The sequence below is a fragment of the Andrographis paniculata genome, unplaced genomic scaffold, assembly GCF_009805555.1.
Source record: "Andrographis paniculata isolate CXL003 unplaced genomic scaffold, ASM980555v1 Contig37END, whole genome shotgun sequence".
Lineage (NCBI taxonomy): Eukaryota > Viridiplantae > Streptophyta > Magnoliopsida > Lamiales > Acanthaceae > Andrographis > Andrographis paniculata.
In genome coordinates this window covers 5280727-5303924 of record NW_026137570.1, presented here as the reverse complement: position 1 = coordinate 5303924, position 23198 = coordinate 5280727, and the positions used below count along the sequence as shown (strand labels likewise).

The following is a 23198-nucleotide window of genomic DNA, read 5'->3' as shown; positions in this document are numbered from 1 at the left end:
AAAAAAAGTCTTATATGGTTTGAAGCAAACTCTAAGAGCTTGGTACGGAAGAATAGATTATCATCTGCTAAACTTAGGTCTTGAAAAAAAAAAAAAAACTTATCTGAGATCACCTTTTATATTAAGAGCCAAGGTAATGATATTTTGGTAGTCTCTTTATGTGGATGATCTTTTGCTGACAAAAAATGATGAACAAATTTAAACGGGAGATGATGAAAGTCTTTGAGATGACTGATCTTGGACTAATGACATTTTTCTTGGAGATGAAAGTCAAGCTGGTTGAACATGAAATCTTTGTATGTCAAAAGAAATATGCTGAAGAAATTTTGAAGAAATTCAAGTTTGATGAATGCGAAGAAGTTATCATACCAATGAATCAAAATGAGAAGTTGTGCAAAGAAGATGACATTAATAAAGTTGATGAAGGATACTCAAGAAGTTTAATATAATTGTGTAATGTACCTTACAACAATGCCGGCCGATATTTTAAATGTTGTAAGTTCTATTTTCATGTATTGTGCAAGTGACCTCATCTAAGAGCTTCTAAGAGAGTGGATTGATATATTAAAGGCACAAATGATTTTGGTGTCAAATTTACTAAGCGTAAGGAATTCAAGTTGCTTGGTTTCGTTGATAGTGATTGGGTAAGCTCCATTGATGACAGAAGGAGCACTTCAGGTTATTGCTTTACACTTGGGTCAGGTACTTTCTTTTGGGTTCAAGAAGACAGAAGATTGTAGCACAATCTACTTCCGAGACTGAGTTTATTGCTGCAACAATTACTACCATCCAAGAAATATGGCTAAAAAAAATTCTAAGTGATCTACAACTTCAACAAATCAAGAAACCTAACATCCTTGTAGACAATCAAGTCGTTATAGCAATTGCTCGCAATCCAATCTTCCATGCCAAAACAAAACATTTCAACATCAAGCTATCTATTTGAAGGAAGTTTAAAAACAAAGGGAAGTTATCCTTATCTATTGTAAGATAGACAATCAACTAGCTGACATTTTACTAAGCCATTGTCAGTGACCAAATTCGAGTTCCTACGGTCAAAGCTAGGTGTTTGCAAATCCTATAACAAGGATATTTAGTAAACTTTTTTGTTCTGAAGTTTAGGAGTCCATTACTAATAGTTAATAAGTTAATGAATTTAGGAATTATTACCACCTAAAATTAATTGTTTGGACGTATTAAGGAGTCAAGGCGCTTTACGCCCGAATGTGTGTATCATGAAAAGGGCATCTTGGATTTTCAAGATAAGGGCGCCTCGGATTTTTAAAGATAAAGGCTGTCCCCGAATTGTTAGAGCTAAGAGCACCCCAAAATTTTGGAAATAGAGATGTCTAGACGTGTCAAATGTATTTTATATTGACATGTCAGGTGTAGTTTAGACTGAACATCAAACTCAAAATTAATAGATATAACAAGTCAAAAGTCTAAGTGAGGTCCAGCAGCTTCGAGTAAAGTCCAACCGCATCGAACGAAACCCGTAAATATTGTACCGCTTCTTGTGTCAGACATTTTTCTTTTTATTATTATTTTTACGATGCTAATACGAGTTGTTTGCTTTGATCATGAATTAGTTTTTTATGAGTTGGCCAAAGAGATATTGTTATAAACCCTTGAGTTATCTAACTGTTTATTTATGATTAATGTCACATTGATTACTTATTTGAACAAAAACATTGCCCATCATTTTGAAATTTATTCACTTTATATTTTTTAATAAATTAGTACAAAAATTTATAAAAAAATATAAAAAATAATATTTTAAGTCAAAATATTAATTTTTATGAGTAGATAAAAGTTATATATTATATATAGTTTAATATATGTATATTATACTCCTCATTCCTTCCAACCACAAATGATCATGTGTGTTTGTTTGAAGGATTTTGGTGGATTTCCACTATTCCAATTTTTTTCCCCCAAAAACATCAAATCAAACACCTATTTTTCATTTTTTATATTATACTAAAAATCAATTTTACATTCAAAACATCACATCAAACCCTATTTATATCACATCATACAACTATTCAAATTCAAAATTTTTACTATTTAAATCCCAACTCAAAATCCAAACCCCCAAACAAACACATCTTTAAATATAAATCAATTTAATTATATTTCTAACTTCTTAGCCCATTAAAACCTCTTTATTTCTAACTTTTTTTAATAAATAAATATTTTTATATATATTTAAAACTTTTTATTTTTTATAAATTAATTTCAAATTAATTATAAATAAATATAATTTTTATTTATTTGTATTATATAAAATTTTATTATTAAAAAATAATATTCATATTGCATATATTTTATTGAAATATAATTCTAAAAATATTTAAAATACTAACAATACTACTCATATAAAAAATAATAAACTAATATCATAAGTTAATAACTTACTATTCTATCATATCTTAAAATACAAGTGTCACTAACCAAAAAGTTTATCCTCGCCGAAAAGGAGGGAGTATTTTTTAATAATATTTATAGAAAATCATGAAACCCAAAAATATTAAGCAATCAAACATGATTCATCTATTGTACATATTGTGCTCATAAATATTTTTTACATGCATGTCTAAACAAAACCACGCTAGACAGGACATAAGTAGCAGAATCTGAGAATGGTAGACTAGCTATCCATTCTATGCTTTTACTGCACTTTCGGTAAACATCAAGCAATAATCAGACCACTTCTTTCCTTTAGACATTTTACCTCACTCGTTTGAACTACGGCACAAATACTTGTTCTATTCCTTTTTGGTATAATGGTATTATTAATAATCCATATTATGAGCCGATTGGCGTTAAGTGAACCCATTGCATGCCGTGTCACCTGTCAAAAAGATCGGGCGTGACACCACCAATTCAAGTCAATAGTATTCAGTATTGGCCTATTGCCATGCCCATTTTTTTTTCCATTGAAACAAGTTACAAATAGAAGGTTAGGATAGGAAAGAAAGATGGCCAAAAGAATGACAAGGGAAAGACCAAGATGGTATGTTTGTGATCAAGATATCACTTACCGTTGCTTCGTCTCCGGGCTTTGAAATGGCCACTCGAATCTGAAGTCGAGTGAAGCTTCTTTACTGACTTCGTTGATTGGTTTGGCTTCTTTGAAGATATCAGAGATGATGACAGTAGAGTATCAACCTCTTCCCTCAGCTGTTTTCTTTTCATGATTGCATCATTAAGCATACCGACTTTACTAGAATCTCCAGGTTCACCTTTCTCCTTCAAGCTTCTTTCAGAAGAGGATACATTGCCACTCTGCTCCAGTTGCTTATTCTTAATGGTTTCAGATATCGGGGATTTCTTACTTCTATTCTTCATCTTTCCAGTATTAGCTGCATTCCTTCTTACATCATTAGTTGGTCCCTTTTCCACATCAGCGTTTGCTGCATTACCTTGAACATTACTAGCCCTGCTGCTAATGCGATTTTCAGTCTTCACTTGATCTCCTCCCAGCTTTAACTTCCCACCATTTAATTCCTTATTGCAACCATCTGACATTGCAACTGGAGAATCATCTTTAGCCCCTCGAAAGTTCCTTCCCTTTGGGCCTCTTCCTCTGCCATCTTCCACTGAAGGAGTGGCGGCACCCTCACCCTTTTGGGCACTTTCCAGCACCGTATCAGCATTTAATTTTCTCTTCCTTTCAGAAGGATGCTTCCTGCTGCCCTTGGGTACATTCACACAGTCATTTCCAGCTGTGACGTTTTCACCTATCCCCAACTGTACATTAGAGGGATTTCCGGAACTTTTGTTAACCAAACTGTACTTACATATTGAATTATACGGCTTTCGGGCTGAGACAATCAGACTCCTGCGTTTTGCATCATCTATAAGGGCAGCCCAGCTCTGGTTTGTCTGTAGGGTTCTTGCATTACCAAAAATCCATAGAGAGAGTTTCGCCCTAGTCAGAGCAACATTCATCCGTCTGACATCAGCAACAAATCCAATAGAGCTAGAGCTACTTCTGGGGGCTTCGGAACAGGATCCAGTTGCTCTAACTGTTGAAAGTAGCAGAATATCAACTTCTCGACCTTGAAAACCATCAACTGTATTAAACTCCATCTGAGAGCTGATAGAAGATCCAAATGCATTGGAAAACCGGGAATGCAGAAGTGACATCTGACGCTTGTAAGGAGTTATGATGCCAATTCTTCCACCAAAAAATTCAGCATTGTAGCTGTCAAAATGTAACTTTTCTTAAGCATACAAGCTGTAGACAGAAGAATCTTAGTGATGAAGAATACGTACCTCTTTTTAAAAAACCTAAGCACTTCGACTGCAGCATCAGCCTCACAATGATTGTACAAGGATACAGATGCTGTACTCTTGCCACGAATCTCCTCCCCATCAGTGATATCAAAAAACACATATGGCCCAAGGCACTGAATCTCATGGAAAGGGGCATCTTTGCTAGACATCTTATCCCCATTCAGTAACTTGCCCTCATAGAAATGTGAAGAAGGAAAACGGCATATCTCAGGATGCATTCTGTACTGTTAATTTTATAGACAGATGATTACTTTTCAATAATGAGAACCGGAAGAAACACATTTCATATAGTAACAGAATAAAATAGATGAATAAGTGTTCAGTAAGGGTGTGTTTGGTTGTATGAGTTTGAATTTGAGTTTTGAATAGTAAAATTTTGAAGTTGAATAGTTGTTTGATGTGATATAAATATGTATTGAACTATTGATATGATATTTTAAATGTACAATTAATTTTTAATATAATATAAAAAATAAAATATAGTTGTTTGATTTGATATTTTTTGGAGCAAAAATTTTAATGAATAGTAAAATGCTAATCAAAATCCTTCAACCAAAATATATTCAATCTGGCATGCATAAGAATACCATCTAGCCTAATACTGGCTCCAGTATGAAAAAAGATGCAAGGGTGCAACCATACAACCAAATGAAGAAGGTAGGAGGACAACAGACATCAGACAGGGCTTTCATGGATCATAGTTGCAGACCACAGCATAAAGAAATATTCCTCCAGTCTAAATACAGAATACTTTCTTACAGTGCAAACTTATATATATGTTGCCAGATTTAGTCTACTATATACTTGAGAGATATTTATAATCATTGCTAATCTTCAACAGCTTAAACCACTAAAAATATATTAATATAAAATTATAACATTTAATCGCCATTACTGACAGCCAATTAAGATAATCTCTCAATTTAAAATCTATTAGTAATGAAGAAAACAAAATATCAAAGATGTGATAATATGGGAAGCAAATAAAAAGAACAACACAAACAAGTAGGGTTTGTTTGCTTTCAAAAAATATACACTGTTCCCAATAAAAATATATTTATAATTTTCTCTCACAAAACATTTAAAAAATAATTAAAATATTTTAATAATACTTTTATAGTTTCCAATAACTAATAACAAAAACTCAAATTTTCCTAAACATTTAAAGAACACACATGTATATACTATCTTCCAACAACCATTAGAAAAATAAATAAATAAGCCACAAAACGGAAAATTCAAAGGCTGTCGGTGTGAGGAGATAGCAAAATTTAAACTCTTTCAACAAAATAACAAAAGGTACAAGCTACAGATATTACCAAATTTATTCATACGCTTGTATTGTTCCTCTAGAGTTAGAATGAACTAACTACTAAGGAAGGAAGATTAATTCCAATTATGAAAATACTCATGATAACTGGGTTTACCTGTTGAGTAAGCATGACTATAGGATGGCCCGCCCTCTGAAATCGTTCAAACATGCTACATTGGAATAAGTATTTGCTGGCAACATTAGAGAGAACTGTGGCAGGAAGCTGCTTTGGATCACCAACCTAAACAATATATTCCCATATTAATGGTGCCTAGCACACTTGAAACAACAATAACAACCACAACAATAAGCATACTTGATTTTGACATACTGCTTACCATGATACATTTGGTACCCTTCGATTTTAGTAGCTGAAGTGGAATCAAGGTGGCAGGTTCCAGTGCCTTGGACAAAATGCAAAACAGAATGATTTCAATAAACTTGTAAGACTACACATAGTTGAAAAAGCAAATCAACAGACAATATAACACAGGGAAAAGAAGGTACTTGAGCAGCCTCATCAATCAAAACAGCATCAAATAGTGTATTTTCAGATGAATTAACAAATTTATGGCCTGATGTCAATCCAGAGCACACCGAAAATAGATCACCACCACAGCCACTTAATGTAGTCACCACAATTTCAGCCTCCTTTAAAATACTCATTCGGAATTTATGTCTTAGGGCTCTTATTTCCCCATTAATTTTCTTTTCTCTCGCCTGAACATTGACCAGATTTGAATATAGGGCCTTTTTCTCTTCATATAATTTCCTGAGTTTTTCTTGTAATTCAACATCAGACAATTCCTTGGCTTCTCCATGGTCTCTTTCCACGGTTACTTTAGAATCAGAATTTCTTTCTTGCAAGCTAGAGCGCTTGGCTTCATAGTATCTTATGCGATCCACTAATTTCTCCAGATCAGCACGTAGTACAGTTAAAGAGTCTGAACAACTCCCACTCATTTTCTCATCAAATACAGACCCCTTCTCCTCTCCTATTCGGTTTTCAACTAGTTTATCAATGAAGAAAGGAAGAGATTTTGGATGCACTGTCTTAACATTACCAACTCTCACAAGATACGGTTTGTACATCTCTCCATAACAATCAAAAAAATCTTCACTTGATATCCTTGCAACTAGCTCATCAACTGCAGCATTAGACTGAGAACAAATAAGAATCCGGCGTCTAGTGCAGCCAGCTGCAGATTTGTCATAATCTTTTACATCCTCGTTAAGTTGTCTAGCCAATGCTGCATCTTGCCAGGCTCTTGCAATTGCAGCAGATTGACTGATTTTTTGGTTACTGCTAGATACATTGCTACAAACTGGTTGACCAGCCCTTACATTTTTCATATCTTTGATTTGAGAGAAAGCAAGCAAACCACGAATAATGGCCACAATGGTTCGAGTCTTTCCAGTTCCTGGAAGAAAAATAAAAATAAAAAAATATCATAATGAGAAAGCAATTATTTGATGAAAGTTCACAAATTCCAAGAGCACAAAATACAAATGTGGGGAAAATGAAAACAACTCACCTGGAGGACCCTGTATTAGAGTCAATTCAAAATCTTTCAATCCAAATGGACCAATAGCTAAACTAATAGCCTGCAGCTGACAGCCATTATAGGATGAACTGAAAATCTGCTGCAGGGGTTGTGGTAGCTTACTAAGCTTTTCTGTTCTGGATTTGTATTGACCACAAGGATTATTCACAGGGTTTAAAATGACTGGAAGTAAGGGAATTTCCCTTATTGATGACAATGCCTGGAATTCTCGAAGTTGAGGGGTTATGTTCATAATGCGACTAATATACCACTTGCTTCGCTCAGTGAGAAGCTTTCTAACTCGATTTAGACGAGAAGAACCTTGAAGATACAATCTGATGGTTAAGATATTTGATCTTCTATTATTGTCTTTTTCACGCCTCTCAACCTACGAACAAACATAAAGCATCACTAATATGCAACTTACAGTAGGAACAATACACTTTGGTGAAAATGCCCACCACATTGAAAACCTGTCTCCAGGCCACAATTATAGTGAGAAATTACAGATGCAACTAATTCTCAAATTATTACATGTTGATCTCCCAGCAGATATTTAAACAAAATGATAGAAGGTTCGATCATTATCTATAAAAAAAAATGCCTTAAGAAACAAACACATGCACTCAAGCACACACAAACAGATTAGCAACCCTAATATAATAATGAAAAATGGCAAATACATGCAAACAATATTGTAACTTCTGCAACCAACAATGCCACTTCACTAATAAGAACAAAAACATGTACCACTAAGGTGATGTTTAAATGGATTTTGCACAAAAAGGCAGAGTTTCAGCAACATGTCAAGAGATGGCTTCGGCAGTTCAAAAGAAATTGATCTCACAAATGCAAGCATAGATTTGCTGGTTGATATTGGCATAGGAAACCTTATATATTACTCAAAGAATAAGAAAAGAGGTACCCCATCGACGAAGTGAAATGAAAATTGCAGACAACTTCAAACTGTCTCCTAAAATTAGACAACTAATATCACTAAAAATCTAAGTAATAAATATTCAAATAGCTCAGACCTTTCCAATAGTGTGAACATCACTGACAGAATTTGGCATGGGTTGTCTGGTAAGTAAAATGAGGTCATTTTCCAAAAGGTTACTGGATCCAGCTGTATCATTTTCATCATGTACAAAACGAATGAGATGGAAATCATCTATTCTCTCAACAGACAGAACTGATATACTTCCACAGCACATTTCATCACCAGAAGACATCTCCTGAAAGGAACTTAGCATTTGTGCTTTGAATTCTTCGAGCACCAATGGCCTGAAAATTTCAATATATTCATCAGGCGATTGGAAATACACAGGGACTTCCTTCAATTTGCCAACATTTTGACTGCCTTTATCATTTCCAGGAATTGGTCCAATAGCTCCAAAGAAATCCAACTCCAGAATGGGTCGATACCAATTATCAAGCCTTGGGGGCTGAAATCTTTTCACACCACCACCCAGTCTCACAGAACCAGGTCTGTGTTCCACCGGTAAGGAAAGTTGGATGATTTGGCGTTTAGGCCCAGAAATGTTTGGTTTTAGAATAGGTGGTTGCAGACGTTTGGGAGGCTTAAAAAATGAAAAGTTCCAAGCATCATCATCAGCATCACAGACCATACCTTTTACAGCTTCATCACAATTTTGTACATGTGTAACCCCACTCAGCTGAACATTACTCGCACAAGTCATCCCTTGATCAGAAGGGGCACTGTTACACATGTTCATTTGAGATGTAGATGAAATAAACTGCTTTGAACTGCCTGACCTTTTTGGCAAGTTTATACTGTCTTTCGCTTTACCATCCTTTGCTTCCTTTATCATGCTTTTTGGATGCTCTTGTTGAGTGGAGGTTAGAGATGCTATATTGCCATCAGTGGTATCTGAACTCATTTCCTTACAAACAAGGTCATTAAGACTTGCCTGAGAGGAGACTGTCAGACACTCATTGGTGCCGTAATCCTCTACCAGGTCAGCTTTTAATTTTTCCCCAGCATCACCTGTCTCTACATTAACATCTGTACTTTTCCCTGATAAATCGCTAGGGCACTGCATACAGACAGAAACCTCAGGCTCTCTCTCATCATCAGAAAGAATTATCAAATGGCCTCCTGTATCATCAGCTTTTTCCTTTTCAACTAGAATAACTTCCGATTCTACTGAGCAAGCTCTCCTATTCGATGGCTCTCGTGAAAAGGAGCATGATGACACAAAACCAGTTTTCTTCAAAGTTGAACCCTCATCGATAATTGAAACAGAAAGGCGAGCAACTTGCTTAGTCACCTCATCCATAGACATTTTTTCTACAGATCAGAGAAAGATTAAGGATTATGAATGGCATTAAGTATTAATTGGCATAAAAGATAAAAACCAGATCAATGGAAAGATGACAAGCTCACCACATGAAATAAGCTTCTCAATATCACTAATTGCAGAAAGAGATTTATTGATGCAGAAAGTTTTAATGCGACCAAGCAAAGAAACCAATGCTTGTTTCCAATATCTAGTCACAACCGCAAGTGATGATTTCCCCCAATCAGCCAAATCATGCAGCCACTTCATGTAATTGAAAGTTTCCATCAATATCTCCGAATTTTGGGGAAGCCTTTCAAAAACAGCAGGTGCGGCTTCAAGAATACGGATGCATGTCATCTGCAAGTAGAAACATTTCACATGCATTAAGAAAGGTGGAGTAACAATTTTCTTAAATTTCATAGAAGCTCCCTTGACTAAATCCTGATATAAAGTGAAGCTGCAATTTAGCACAACAACAACTATAGGCAACCAAAATCCACAGAAACATGTTTAACATATTTGACCTGAATGAAGGCTAGAAGACAATTAAATATTCCAAACCATATTCATCACAGATAAAGAATAAAAGCAGAAATAAAGGCTGGAACGTTGCACAACAATTTCGCAAGGCTTTAAATGCATATAAACACAGTGAATAAATTTAAATATCAAAACCAAAAGGCTTTGCAATGACCTGAGAAACTGTGTAACATGTGAATGTCTTGCCACCATCTAAGCATCTCAGAATTGAAGGCCATGCTACTTGTGACAGCAAGCAGCAAAACTTCTCCCACAACGTTAAGGTAACAGTCTCAAAGTTTTGATTACCATCGGCAGATGAACAATCAAATACAGGCTGCCTGAAAAATCCACCTTGCATTGATGTTTTTGAGAGGTCAGAGACATCCAATGGATTTTGGCATGTGGATAGAACAGATGAATTTCCTTCTCGGAGCACTTTGTAAAGGATGAAGAAGAGATGGTGTAAAGTGGAAAAGTTCGACAGAACTGAATCCAGCTGAACCTGAGAAATATTGAGCAGACATACATTGGTGAAGTTAAAACTATTAAGCTTATGACCAGTTAGTTACTCGATGGGGGAAAAGATAGTACAGAAGTTCCAAAATATGTATGGAGTCATGGACAGAACTGAATTTGAACAATGCTAATACTAGCAGTTAGAGACACAAAGTTTCTGAAATGACTACACACTGCCTTCAACAGTAATGCAAATGTACGTACCATGAACAACTAATGTAATTCTAAGAGACTAGCTTTTCTTCTTTTAGATTTTTACAATCAAAATGATCAAACACACACAATAATAATAATAATAAGAACAACAATCCGATCAAATAAATAAATAAATAACAACAACAACATGAATCTACAACAGATGCAACATACAAGGAATTAAATTAAATATAGTGATCTCGATCTGATACAAGAAATACTCCTGTGGACTTCAGCATTTGGCAGAAGTATTAATTTTTACACTCGAACAAAAAACGCCACTTCCTTACTAAATCTTCTTACCAATTTTAGTGCATGTCTCAAGCCCAAAAGGATGCCCAACAATGAAGACTGAGTGCAGCAAAGAAATTGCAGACCACCGGTAAGGCCACGCACATCAGAAACTTGTTCAAGCATAAGCCTGCCCACTTGCCTTGTATTCTACAACAATCAAATAAATTTTGCGACAAAGTTTAAATTAATTCTATCCATAAATATATATAGTAGATAATCGTGTTCATGAAAACCTAAAAACCCAAAATATAATAAAGAATAAGAATCACACATCATTGGAATCCACAAGCAAGAGAATCAAACAACTGCTCATCTCTGGCTCCCAGGTCCACTGCTTCCTAAGCTCTCCTTGTCCCATTCTAACCGCGTAGTCAGCAGTCAGCCTGCAATATTCATACAGTGGAGCAACTCTTAAGATTATAAAATGGAATACAAATTCATAATCCACACAGTTGATAATGAAATCTAATGTAGGTACCAACCTCTTGAATGTCCTAACTAATGGTAGACACATTGTTGAAGTTTTAATAGAGTTTCTCAACTCTGTTCCACCCCCACCATCATCAGAACCAGAAGGAACCTTCCACCCTAAAAGAAATGATATTTCCGAAGCCTGGGTTGCAAACCAATTTTTAATCGAAAGAGAAGTATCTGTGCTACTTGCAGGTTCAACAACTGAAAATCGAGACAATGCCCAAAATACAGCTTTGGAGAAGGACAGTGGAAAAACCAATGGATCTATTTCAACTAACACCTCGATCCATAACATAGGCACACACATCCAGCTCCCATCTACTTGTGATACATTTTTATACTGCAGACTGAACTCTTTCCAACAAGTGTTGTTTTCTTTGACATCAAGATGAGACAGAATCTCTTCCTCTTCTACATCCCGGTAATTAGTAGGCTTTATTGGTTTATCACCGGGATGCAAGTGACCTCTCAAGATTACAGAGATCAATGCTGCAGCATCAGACACTATAATTGTTTGAATGAGATCAATAGCAGGTTGCCGAAGAGAATTGTGCAGAGACGAATCCTTCAAAGAAGACACAAGAGAAGGTCCCCTGTAAATGTTGCCGCAGGAAGAAATTGTATCTTAACAAATATATAGCCATTTACACACAATATGGTGAAAGTTATACACTAATTACTCAAGATTCCAAAAATAAGTTCAAGGTCATGTTGCCAATAGATACCTACCACATGTGTGCACATTCAGAAGGTGGGCAAGGTGGATCCATTCTGTAGCCTCTAAGAACAATAAAAAGAGCTATCTGCAAAGATTAATAAAGGAGAAAACATGAACGTTGAAATGAATCCTAAACAACAAGTTTAAGCTAAGATATCAAAGAAAACAGAAGAGCAACCTGGCATGCCTTTTTCCTCATCAGTACGCTAAAATTGCTACTCACTGGCACTTGATGGAGAAGAAAGTATAGAAAATGTCTTCTCTGTTTTTCATGTTCCCCGTCTTGTAGAGCTTCAAGTGACTGGAAGAAATGTAAAACACTTTAGTCAATGAAGCATATCATACCACTTGGGAAAACAGAACTAGCAAGGGTAGGTTGATAAAGAGCAAACAAGGGAAGTAAAACATGCCTGCAGAAACGGCTGGAAAAGATCAAAAATTTCTTTATGGCTTTTCTCAATTCGAGTATGGAAACATTGACCCAGAAGTGTATTTCTCATAACACTTGGAGATAGTGTAGCTCTCAACCATAGTTTACATCCTGTTCAATAAAAACATCAAAGTATTTGATGCTAAAGGTCCAGGCGAATATAAATAAAAGGAGAAAAGACCATATACCAAGCTTCTCAAATAGAAGTCGTAGGCAGTTAACAGCATGAGAAAACTCAAGTGAATCATCACTAATATGGTTCAGCACAATACTAAGGAAAATGGGATAACGATCTAAAACTCCTTCTTCAAATGCTGGAGGTTCCAGAAACCCAACCCTTGAACACGAAAATTGGAAAAAAAGTTACTAAATACGAAATAAGTAAAAGAGCCGGATCTCTACCTTCTATGCTCTAATCTAATTATCTTTTTCCTTTGTGAAAAAAAAAGGGGGGGGGCAATATGCTAAACAATTTGAGAATGAAACCTACAATGCTTTCATTCCAAGCCATACAGTTAGTCGATCTACGTTTACCCTGGGCCTTGGTGTCTCCGTAACTGATAGCATGCCTTCTGGTTCTAATATAGATATCCATTTTTTGAGCAGGTGCTGTAATGGATCCAGATCTGTAGATTTCCTGCATGAACAAACGATGAAAAGAAGGGCCATATTAGGAATGTGTAACATGGCCTTACTGGTATGATCCCAACATGAATATTTCTGAAGTTGTAAGCAGTATCAATCTTGCATGAACTATTGCACATGTAAAGTTGGAATCATGTCATTTGGCATATTGGAACCACTGAAGATTGACAAAATCATAACTAAGAGAATAGATAGCAATCTTACAAATTTCTTAAATAAGATATCATGATAATGTTAACAGAACACTTGGAGAACTCAAGACATTTTCCAAACATATTCTCAGGAAATAAAAGTTAAATAATAAATTGCAGCTGTCGTAAGTTCTATTACAATTCAATATTTCACTATAAAGCTTTAACATCAAAGATGACTCTCAAGGTAAATCATCCCTTCAAAGAAAGCATATGAATTTTTTTTTTTTTTTTAAAAAAAAAAGAAGAGGTTTATACTTTTTTTTTTTCAAAAAAAAAAAAAAAAAAATAAAGGTATGATTCATAGCATAGAGCAAAATGGTATTTAATAGAACATCTAGACCACAACTTATGCAAAAACAAAATGATTGCACATAACATTGACAATATGCCTTTGAAAGCATTCACAGAAAAGATATCTTCATTATTTCAATTTAATGAAGTATACCAAGAATAATAAGATTGCCTTGTTCTATATAGGTAATTGAACATAGTGTCTACCATATCACTATGACATACAGAAACACGACTTTTTCTATTCAAGTAATCACTGATCCAAACTTGAAACAAGATGTTTAATAAATAAATAAATAAAGTTAATGCAATTTTGTACTCGTGTGTTTGCCTTCATTCCCCAGCCAAAAACACCAAAATCCACCTATCATGATATAAGAAACTGCCAGACAAGGAAGACAGAAAGACTACCTCAATTTACCCATATGTCCAGCCAAGCGAAGACCTATAGATCTCACCCTTCTGCTTTTGAAAAAAAGCAATGCATAAACTCCCTGAAAGCAGTATGATCAAGGAAAAACAAAAAAAGCATCTTCAGTGTGGATAAACAAACATATAATTACCAGAGCTAAAGGACAAGATAAACTTAATGCACAGAGTTCATACCGGATACTGTTGATGCCCATCTAACATCAACTCGTGAGAATTATCAATAGCTTCAATAAAATTTTGAAATTCCATGGCCAACGATAGATCATCCAACAGGACAGGAAACATCAAAACCTTTAATTTTGAGGGGAAAATGAAAATATGATAAGAACAAATGATATACAATCATATTTAACCAAAGAAAAAGGGGCTAAAGGAAGGATGCGAATCTAATGAAAATGAATTTCCCAAAAAAGTAGTGCTGCATTTCCCAGACTCATGGCTTATTCCAATTTTATTTTAAGGGGAAAAAAATCACATTTGGATGAGAACTCAGAAAATGTAACTTAACCAAAAATTAAAACAGTAAACATCAATATATTGCTAATTCATGCTACCAATATATATACACATATATCCATCGATAATCTTACAAGAAAATAGGCATGCATATGAGAGGTGTCTCGCATTAAACAATAAATGGTTTAACCTGACAAATTAAATGTTTGAGAAAAAACTATTTAGCAGTATATAATGCAGAGTATGCTCATCGTGTATAAGGTTTTAAGAGTGAGAGAAACCCAGCCAATTATGTAGCAAAAGCATGTAACCAATCTTTTTTTTTATTTTTTTTGGATGTAAAATATATAGGCTAATGGATTAAAGATTGTACCAGATAGTTTTTGCAACTTAGAAAATTAAATTGTAGGATCAGCTCTGGCGTTAACATGATGTACAGAAATCAAGGTAAGAAATTAGTCTAACATATAAAAGCAAGATTAATTAAAACAACGGTGCAAGAGATTCAATCCCAAACCTTGTGACCAATCTATTTAAACTTTAGTAATATAATCAATAAATCAGCCATAAATGTGTTATAGAGTTGAGGGGTTTGTTCACCTAGTGTTTTTAGGTGGAACGATTTTTCATAAATATCATTAAAAAATACAATATACGTACATATTAACACAATATATATAGTATATATACTTTACCCAATCACAAAAAGTCAACAATTCAACACAAAATATTATTTTTTTATATTATCAATACAATTCTCCGTACCTAACATAAAATACATATCCATCCAAAAACACAAAATGAACAAACCTGAGATTTCCAGCCACGCATTAATGTGGTTAAGCTTATAAAGTTCCATTAACCAAATGATAAGGAATACAAAAAACCTATCTTGATTGTGGAAACGTATATGTAAATAATGTCATTCATATGAGAGAATAAAAAAGTCATACTGACAATTCATGATCTCAAGTTCTTAACATAAAACTAAACAAAGTTGGGACATCACTACATAGCCATGAAAAATTGATTGCTAACGGAAAATAAAGAAGTAACTCATATCTTACCAGCAAAAGCTAACCTATAGCAGCATATTAAGCAAGCAATATTGCATTTATTTTTTATTCTACATGTAGAGCTTTATAGACAATCTCTCAAGACTTTATTCAACTATGACTTTCCTGCAGCCTGGATAAGAGTTATTTGCCATTCTATGCCATTTTCCAGTTCTATGTTGAAAATTAATCTCATTTCTGACAACACATCTTCCAAGAAAAACTTCATTTTTTCCAAGCTTCTATTCATAAATATCATTAGGAAAACTCAGAAGTATTGTTTTATTTATTTCTTTTCAAAAATGAATTATTAAATTTTTATATAAACTTGTGCATGAACATTTTGGCAATACATCATTCTTCAGTAATTAACTAATCCAACATAACCCTTCCAGCTAGACTGCCAAAAAAAACACTACAAAAATGGCGCAACCATCCATTACACTTCCTATTCACAACAAAGACAGTGTTAAACACCGTGTGGAATAAATTTAGGCCAAGTCCATCAAGTTCCAATGCTTCAAACAACATGCTATTACAGGAAGAGGCAAATTAAGATAGAAAGTGGATACAAACCTCAAACATGACACTAACAACTTCTCCATAATCACGTGAAGTATCATACTCCCCTCGTGCTATTATAGCATTAAGATCCTTCAGGTGTTGGGTTATTCGTGCTTCATCAAGCATATGTAGCACATCAAGCAGAGGACTGATACAGCTACGCTCATATTCGGTATCATACATCTGCTGAGCTTGATGATGCTGATGAATGCACAGGGTGCAACTTCTCATCTCTTTAGATAGTCTACTCCACAAAATCTTAAGGGGAGAATCAACACACTCCTCCTTGAAATAATTGTAGAATGTTTCCAGAAGGGGCCCCATCAGATCCCAGTAACCACACCAAACGTGAGTTTCTTTAGGTAAATGTATCAAGAGGTTGAATGCATCTGAGAACCTAGTGTGGTGCATTGACAATTAAATATTTAGCAGAAAACCCATAACAATGTGCAAGAATACCAAATGATCACAGCAACAGCACTCTAATCACTGTGACTCTCCTGTATTTACAGCTAGTATTGGCAATTTGAGCATAAGGACTAACTGATTCAACAGTGATTTCGTTTTGGTCAGGAACAAAATGTGGAAGGCAGATTACATAAATTCGTGTGACTTTCTTTATATTTCTTGCTTCTAAACAATTATAACCGTAGTTTACCGCGTGTCATTGACTCATTGGCTGCAAGATACATGATATGATATAAACAAAAACAGAATGAAGTGCAATAGATAGTAAAATTAGAAATAGAAAAGGAATTGTGGGGCGAAGAGATAAAAGAGAACCATTGTTCTTTGAGTTGGCGGAGACGACGGGGTTCAGTTGAATGGTTGAAAGGAAGTCCATCAATGTCGTCTTCTTGTTCGATAACACTCCATCGCCGCAATAGCTCTTCTCTGGCGACAGTATTCCCAGCCATGTCTCGGCTAGCTAAAGGACTAGGGTTCTCAATAGTTCGCGCTAAATAGAATATTTACAGCGATTAACTCAGTCGGTTCAAGTCTCGGCATTGTTTTGGCACCCCCAAGGTGCGGAACGAATTAGGAAACGAAGGACGCTTATACTCCCTCCCAAATTTTTTTTTCTTAATTTATTTTATTAAATAAAAAATTTTGTTATTATCATTATTCTTGATTTTTATTTTGAATTTTGATTTTGGACAGTAAAATTTTGAATTGAAATAGTGATAGTGATATAAATATATATTGATGTGATATTTTTTAATATAAAAATTTAATTTTAGTGTAATATAATAAATAAAAAATAGGTAATTGATTTGATATTTTTTTTAGAGAAAAAAAGTTTTGAATAGGAAAATCAAAAATCAAATCACACAAGTTGGTTAGTTTATTTGTAAGATTTTGGTTTTGGATTTTGGTTTTAAATAGTAAATTTTTTAATTGAAATAGTGGTTTGATGTGATATAAATATGAATTGACGTGATGTTTTAAATGTATAACTTAATTTTAGTATAATATAATAAATAAAAAATAAATGTTTAATTTGGTATTTTTAAAGGAAAAATAAGTTTGAATGGTATAAACCAAAAATCAAATGGCACAAGTAAATTTATTTTATTATTAATTTTGGCAAAGTCAACAAATCAAACATTAAATGTTATTATATTTATTATATTATCTCCTCATTTTTATTCTAATTAAATTTTCAAAAATATTCATAACTATCTTTTCTTTTCTTTTTTTTATAGCAATGGTTGCATGCAATGTGAGCTGTCTACGTACCAAACGGTCCCATAGCAAACAAACAAGATAAGCCTAGTAGTCTTAACTATCAAAGAGCCCAATGCAACATGTCTAAGACATCAACAATATCAAGCGCTAACCTATCTAGTCCAAATATCAATCAAGTAAGAGGCTGAAGTCTGCTACATGAAACGAAAAGTCGGGAGATCGTCAACATCTGCTCGAAAAAAGGTCTCTAATTGACGAAGGGATATCTGTCGGGAGAAGTATCCGCTCAATCGGGAGAGAAACCGTTGTAGTCGCTAAGGCATTTGCGACAATAAGTATTCACAATCAAGTAACAATCCAATTATTCAGGCCGATCATTACTATGATCGTTAATATAATTGTTATATTTTCAGTGTTAATAAATAGTAATATAGTGGGAACGCATAAAATATCCACGTTTGATGTTCATATTATGATTACACATGTAGTTCTTACAATAGGGAACAATCAGATAGGCATGTCAGGCTTTAACGAAATGACTTATAATTTGTTCGTACTAAAAATTTTGACTAATCTGATAAGTGTATGGCAATCCCAACGAATTATCAATTCAAGAATGTGATCATTCATCATTCTTACTTGAGCATAATGAAATGGTATTGAAAATCAATTTCTAAAATACAATTTGTCTGAAAAAAAAAATGCTCAGATGAAAACTATAAAATTATTTTCAATAAAATATGAAAAAAGAATAACAATGAGAAGAACAAGAAAATAGTTTGATTATGTCCGGTTATCAAAACTGCAACTCTTCAATCTCAAAGAAACAAATAGTTCACATGAATAGAATAATTACACAATTGAATGATCATGTTTCAAATTTAGAGAGCATTTAACAATGAGCTTTTTCAAAAGTTTTTAATTTGTTTTATAACACTTCATAATTTCAAATTAATATAAAAATTTCTCAAATTTTTTAAACCCAAAAGAACACAATTGAATATTTTTAAAAAATAAAATATTAATGTACTCAATTGTCATTTTATATATAAAAAGGTAATAAAAATTATTTTACCAAACACTTTAATACAAATAACCAATTGAATCAGATAGTCGAACCAGCTAATTGAATTGACTAACAGCTAAAAGTTATCGGTTGATTATCAAACACATCCTTAATAAAATTTCAGACAAACTCTGGCCAATGTATATGACTTAAGTGTGGATCTTAAAAAGACAAAAAACTGAAATAAAATGGAAAAATTATTGTTTTAAATTCGTATTTTGATTTAATTTTGATTTTCCCCAAACTTATTTAAAAGAATTTTCTAATGTTCAATAAAGTGGCACAAAAGAAAGTCTTAAAAATTTTGTATATAATCATTCAATTGTCTCACCGAAAGATATAATATTGAGGTGTCCGCAACAGACATTTATTTGTTTATATGGGAAGATAATGCATAAAGAATTATATTTGTGATACACATAATATATTATTGAGAAATTTTATAGAAGTGTTTTATTAACAAAATATATTCTCAATATTGTTAAAAATTGTGAAGATAATTATCATTACATAGAAAATTATCTTAAAGAAGATATTCTACAAATTGTTTTGATGAAATCCATCTCAAAGATAAATTTTGTGTCAATGTGATTCTGTGATTGTATATTCCATATTTTCAAGTGAATTACTATGGCATTGGGTGGTACTCAAAGATAGAAAACTTTAATGCCCACAATACTAGAGGGCCGATGTTAACTTACAAAAGTTATACGAAATTCTAATATTGGATTGTCTCAAATTGATAATCTCCAAATTTCAATTGATTACAAGGATTAAATATTCTTAAAATTAAAATAGAATACTATTCAGATCGAACATTCTTCTTCAAATTGTGCAAATCGAACAATTTAGGGATCGCAGAGATAGGATAGTCCAAATTGGTCACTCATTTGCAAATTATTATTATTATTATTATTATTATTATTATTATAGTTTTAGTTTTAATATAATAATATTTGCAATTTTTTTTTAATGGGTGGTTACTGATCCAATTATCGATAATTATTTTTGTTCATCTATAAATATTAATATTATGATGTAAAAAAGCATAGATTCATCAGGAAGTAATTTACAAAAATTAAAATCTTCAATCATTTCATATTATAATTCTTTTATTTTATTTTCGTTTTACAATACAAAGAACAATCTTCTTATTAAAGAAAAACCCAAATATGACTATTCCTACCCAAATTGTAGCAATCCGATTGCTCCTACAATCAAATAACAATATCATTAATATATGGAAATTATACGGCAATGTCCGATTATAATTATTTGCAGTCATGTTAGGGCGATTCTATTAGTCTTGCAATTGATAATTACTACAATTTTTACTGTGACTATTTGCAACCAGATTATTACGATTTCGTATCTTCTATAGTTGTCTGCTGCTACTATAGTTCGTTGCAGGAATAAAATATCACGATCCAGAGCAATTCAAGTCGATTTTCACACTGCTTATGTTTACAAAATTTAAAATAAAAAATAATTTATTGTGACCTATTAAAAAATACAAATAAATCATTTTGACCAAAATCTATTTCTTCTATTAACTTTCCATTCATATTTTCTTTTTCAATCATTCCTCACCTTAAAATTCATTTTTCTTTCTACTCTCTTTTATAGTTAAAATACTAAAATAACTTTTAAAATGTATAATTATGTTGGACTTGGGTCCAAAAACATCCGAACGTGAAACAGACTCAAAGATAAAAATGGAGCCAGAACTCCTTGGCCACGGAGCCGCCGAATAACAATGGAACTTCAAGCCTCGGAGCCAAAGACTGTTGCCTCTACAGAGCCGAAGACAACAGTTTCGATTGGATTGTGGTGCTTCCACAGGGCTGAAAGCAGCAACCTCCATGGACCTTACGACAGCAACTTCTTGGACTATGGCGCTTCCATCCCGGAACAATGTTTCCATAAGGTCAGAAATTGTTGTCCCCATTGGGATGAAAACAACTACCTCCATTGGATTGCGGTGCTTCCACAAAGTAGATGAAGGTTGCCTCTATAAGATAGAAAACAACAACTTCCACAGATCATGGGATAACTACCTCTATTGGCCTTGGGTTAATAATTTTGTATTGAACATTAGTGGAGGGTCTATGCACCTTCATACTTTATTCAAAAAGCTCAATAGAACAAGCCAATAAGAGGAAAACCGAAGATTCTATGTAACTCGAGGCTGTTGGGGACACATCCCCGTGGACCGGCTAGAAGTACGATGGAAGCAAGTCGGAGTAAGCGACAAATCTGGTCTAGAGGGAATGGGAGAAGTTCGGAGCAAGTGAAACCCGGTCCAGAGGCAATGGAAGCAGTTGGGAGCTGATGGAAGGAGGTTACCATGTGGTTGATGGAAGGAGGTTACTAGGTGGTTGACGGAAGAAAGTTACCAGATGGTTGGGAGCTTATGGAATGAGGTTACCAGGCGGTTGCGAGTGGTGGAGGAATAATTGGAACTGCTCATTTTAGTGGGAAGAGACGGTTATTCTATCTTAGGATTAAAACTAGAAAAAAAAACACAGCACACACACGCATAAGAAAATGAACTTGTATATTTCTCTATTTCTTTTTCATATTTTAGTTTTGTTTATGCATTTTAATTTGAATTACATGTTTTTATGTTTCTAGCATATTTTTATCCGCTTTCTAGTAGATTTATCCGAGTTTTAGTAGATGTTAGCTTAAATCTATCGAAATCGATCGTTTAGGCTCGAAGCGTTGTTTAAGATCGACGTCGTGCAGGCTCCATTGCAGGAGCCGCCTCTAATCCGATGACGGGCAGGCTCTTTGGAGTACTTCCGGAACCCACACCGACGAATCGACGAACTATTTTGGAACCTTCAAATTTTAGGATCTATCAATTGGCACGCCCAGTAGGACCAAAGTCATTTTTCGAAGAGTGATGTCGAGGTTTACATGGGGTTCATTTGTACCGCCTGAAAAAAGCTACAGAATTGTTGCAGAACATCCAATGCTTCAGGCCTTAGGGCCTGGGCAGGCAAGATCAGGCTGGAACCAACAACCTGCAAGAAGTTGGAAGCAACAGTCTGGGAAGGCTGGAACCACCAGTCTGTGGAAGGCTAGTTCCAACAACCTACGGATGGCTAGAGCCAACAACTTGTGGAAGGCTGGCAACAGCGTGCAAAGTTCTGAAACTAACAGCCTGCGGAAGGCTGGAACCATCAGTTTGCGAAAGGCTAGAACCAACAGCCGGTGGAAGGCTGGCAACAGCCTGCGGAGCGCTGGAGCCAAGAGGCTGCGGAGGGCTGGAACCCCTTGGTCGTTGGAGTTTTGAATAGCAGCGCTAAGCCTCCACGAGGGGCAAGCAAATTTCCAGCATTTGGCATGATCCCGCCAGGGCGATTAGACGGACAACCCTATGTGGAATGCGCCAACACCACCATGGGGATGTCACGGTTCGAATGTGGCTAATCTCCAATGGAAGAGGATCATAAAAACACAGGGGCAAAAAGGGCAGGCCGCAGAGATGCAACAAGCAACCAGAGTGCAGCCGTTGACACCAAATCAACAGGAGGCCAAGCTTCTAATGAACGTTGATGTCATCGCAGATTGCATAATGAGGCCATTTTCAAAAAGAAGGTTCGAAAAGAAGCCTAGTGCTACTTTGAGCACGAAAAAATCACCTCCATACGAAAAAGAAGCTACAGGAGTAGAGACTCCAGATGTTGTGGAAGCTCAAGTCGAAAAGGAGTCTGCGGAGGCAGAGGTTCCAGAATCCATGAAAGCTCCAGAGCTTGTGGAGGTAGAGACTCTAGAGGCTGTGGAGGCTTCAGTTGAAAAGGAGTCTACGGAGGCAGAGGTTCCAGAAGCCATGGAAACTCCAGAGCTTGTGGAGGCTTTAGTTGAAAATGAATCTACGGAGGTAGAGGTTCCAGAAGCCATGGAAGCTTCAGAGCTTGTGGAGGCAGAGACTCCAGAGGTTATGAAGTCTCCAATCGAAAAGGAGTCTGTGTAGGCAGATGTTCCAGAAACCATGGAAGCTCCAAATTTGCGGAGGCAGAGACTCCAAAGACCGTGGAGACTCCTAACAAAAAGGAGGATGTAAGAGCAGAGGCTCCATATGAAAAGGACTCTGCAGGGACACAGGCTCCAAAGACCATGGAGGCTCCATAAGAAAATGAGGCTGTAGTTGAAAAGATTCTAGAGGCTATGGAGGTTCCATACGAAAA

At 34.9% G+C, this 23198-nt stretch overlaps 1 protein-coding gene across 5 annotated transcripts; it reads right to left on the bottom strand.

Annotated features, from left to right (window-relative positions):
* Positions 1–2530: 2530 nt before the first annotated feature.
* LOC127250300 (uncharacterized) lies at positions 2531–17286 on the bottom strand. 5 transcript variants are annotated; one of them, XM_051273494.1, is made up of 22 exons: positions 17031–17286; positions 16260–16644; positions 14347–14463; positions 14152–14234; positions 13101–13247; positions 12799–12947; positions 12591–12721; positions 12359–12481; positions 12192–12265; positions 11471–12055; positions 11260–11371; positions 10998–11135; positions 10156–10485; positions 9566–9818; positions 8193–9469; positions 7150–7546; positions 6122–7035; positions 5953–6018; positions 5730–5855; positions 4282–4526; positions 3045–4210; positions 2531–2854 (listed from the first exon to the last, which is right to left on the bottom strand). In XM_051273494.1, the coding sequence occupies exons 1-22, from the start codon at positions 17162–17164 to the stop codon at positions 2826–2828; spliced, it is 6981 nt and encodes a 2326-aa protein (XP_051129451.1). In that variant the 5' UTR covers positions 17165–17286; the 3' UTR covers positions 2531–2825. The 5 variants fall into 5 exon arrangements, with proteins under 5 accessions (XP_051129451.1, XP_051129452.1, XP_051129453.1 ...); XM_051273495.1 differs by having other exon boundaries at positions 12368–12481; XM_051273496.1 differs by lacking the exons at positions 12799–12947; positions 14347–14463; positions 16260–16644; positions 17031–17286 and having other exon boundaries at positions 13145–13247; positions 14152–14238.
* Between the last annotated feature and the right edge of the window lie 5912 nt (positions 17287–23198).

What these genes read in the sequence shown, in the direction of transcription:
- LOC127250300 (XM_051273494.1), bottom strand. Translation starts at nt 17,164, where the DNA reads ATGGCTGGGAATACTGTCGCCAGAGAAGAGCTATTGCGGCGATGGAGT. An exon ending in TGCTTGTGGATTCCAATGAT is followed by an intron (nt 11,136 to 11,259) that starts GTGTGATTCTTA and finishes TGATTGTTGTAG; the next exon opens with AATACAAGGCAAGTGGGCAG. An exon ending in TCTAATACAGGGTCCTCCAG is followed by an intron (nt 7,036 to 7,149) that starts GTGAGTTGTTTT and finishes TTTTTCTTCCAG; the next exon opens with GAACTGGAAAGACTCGAACC.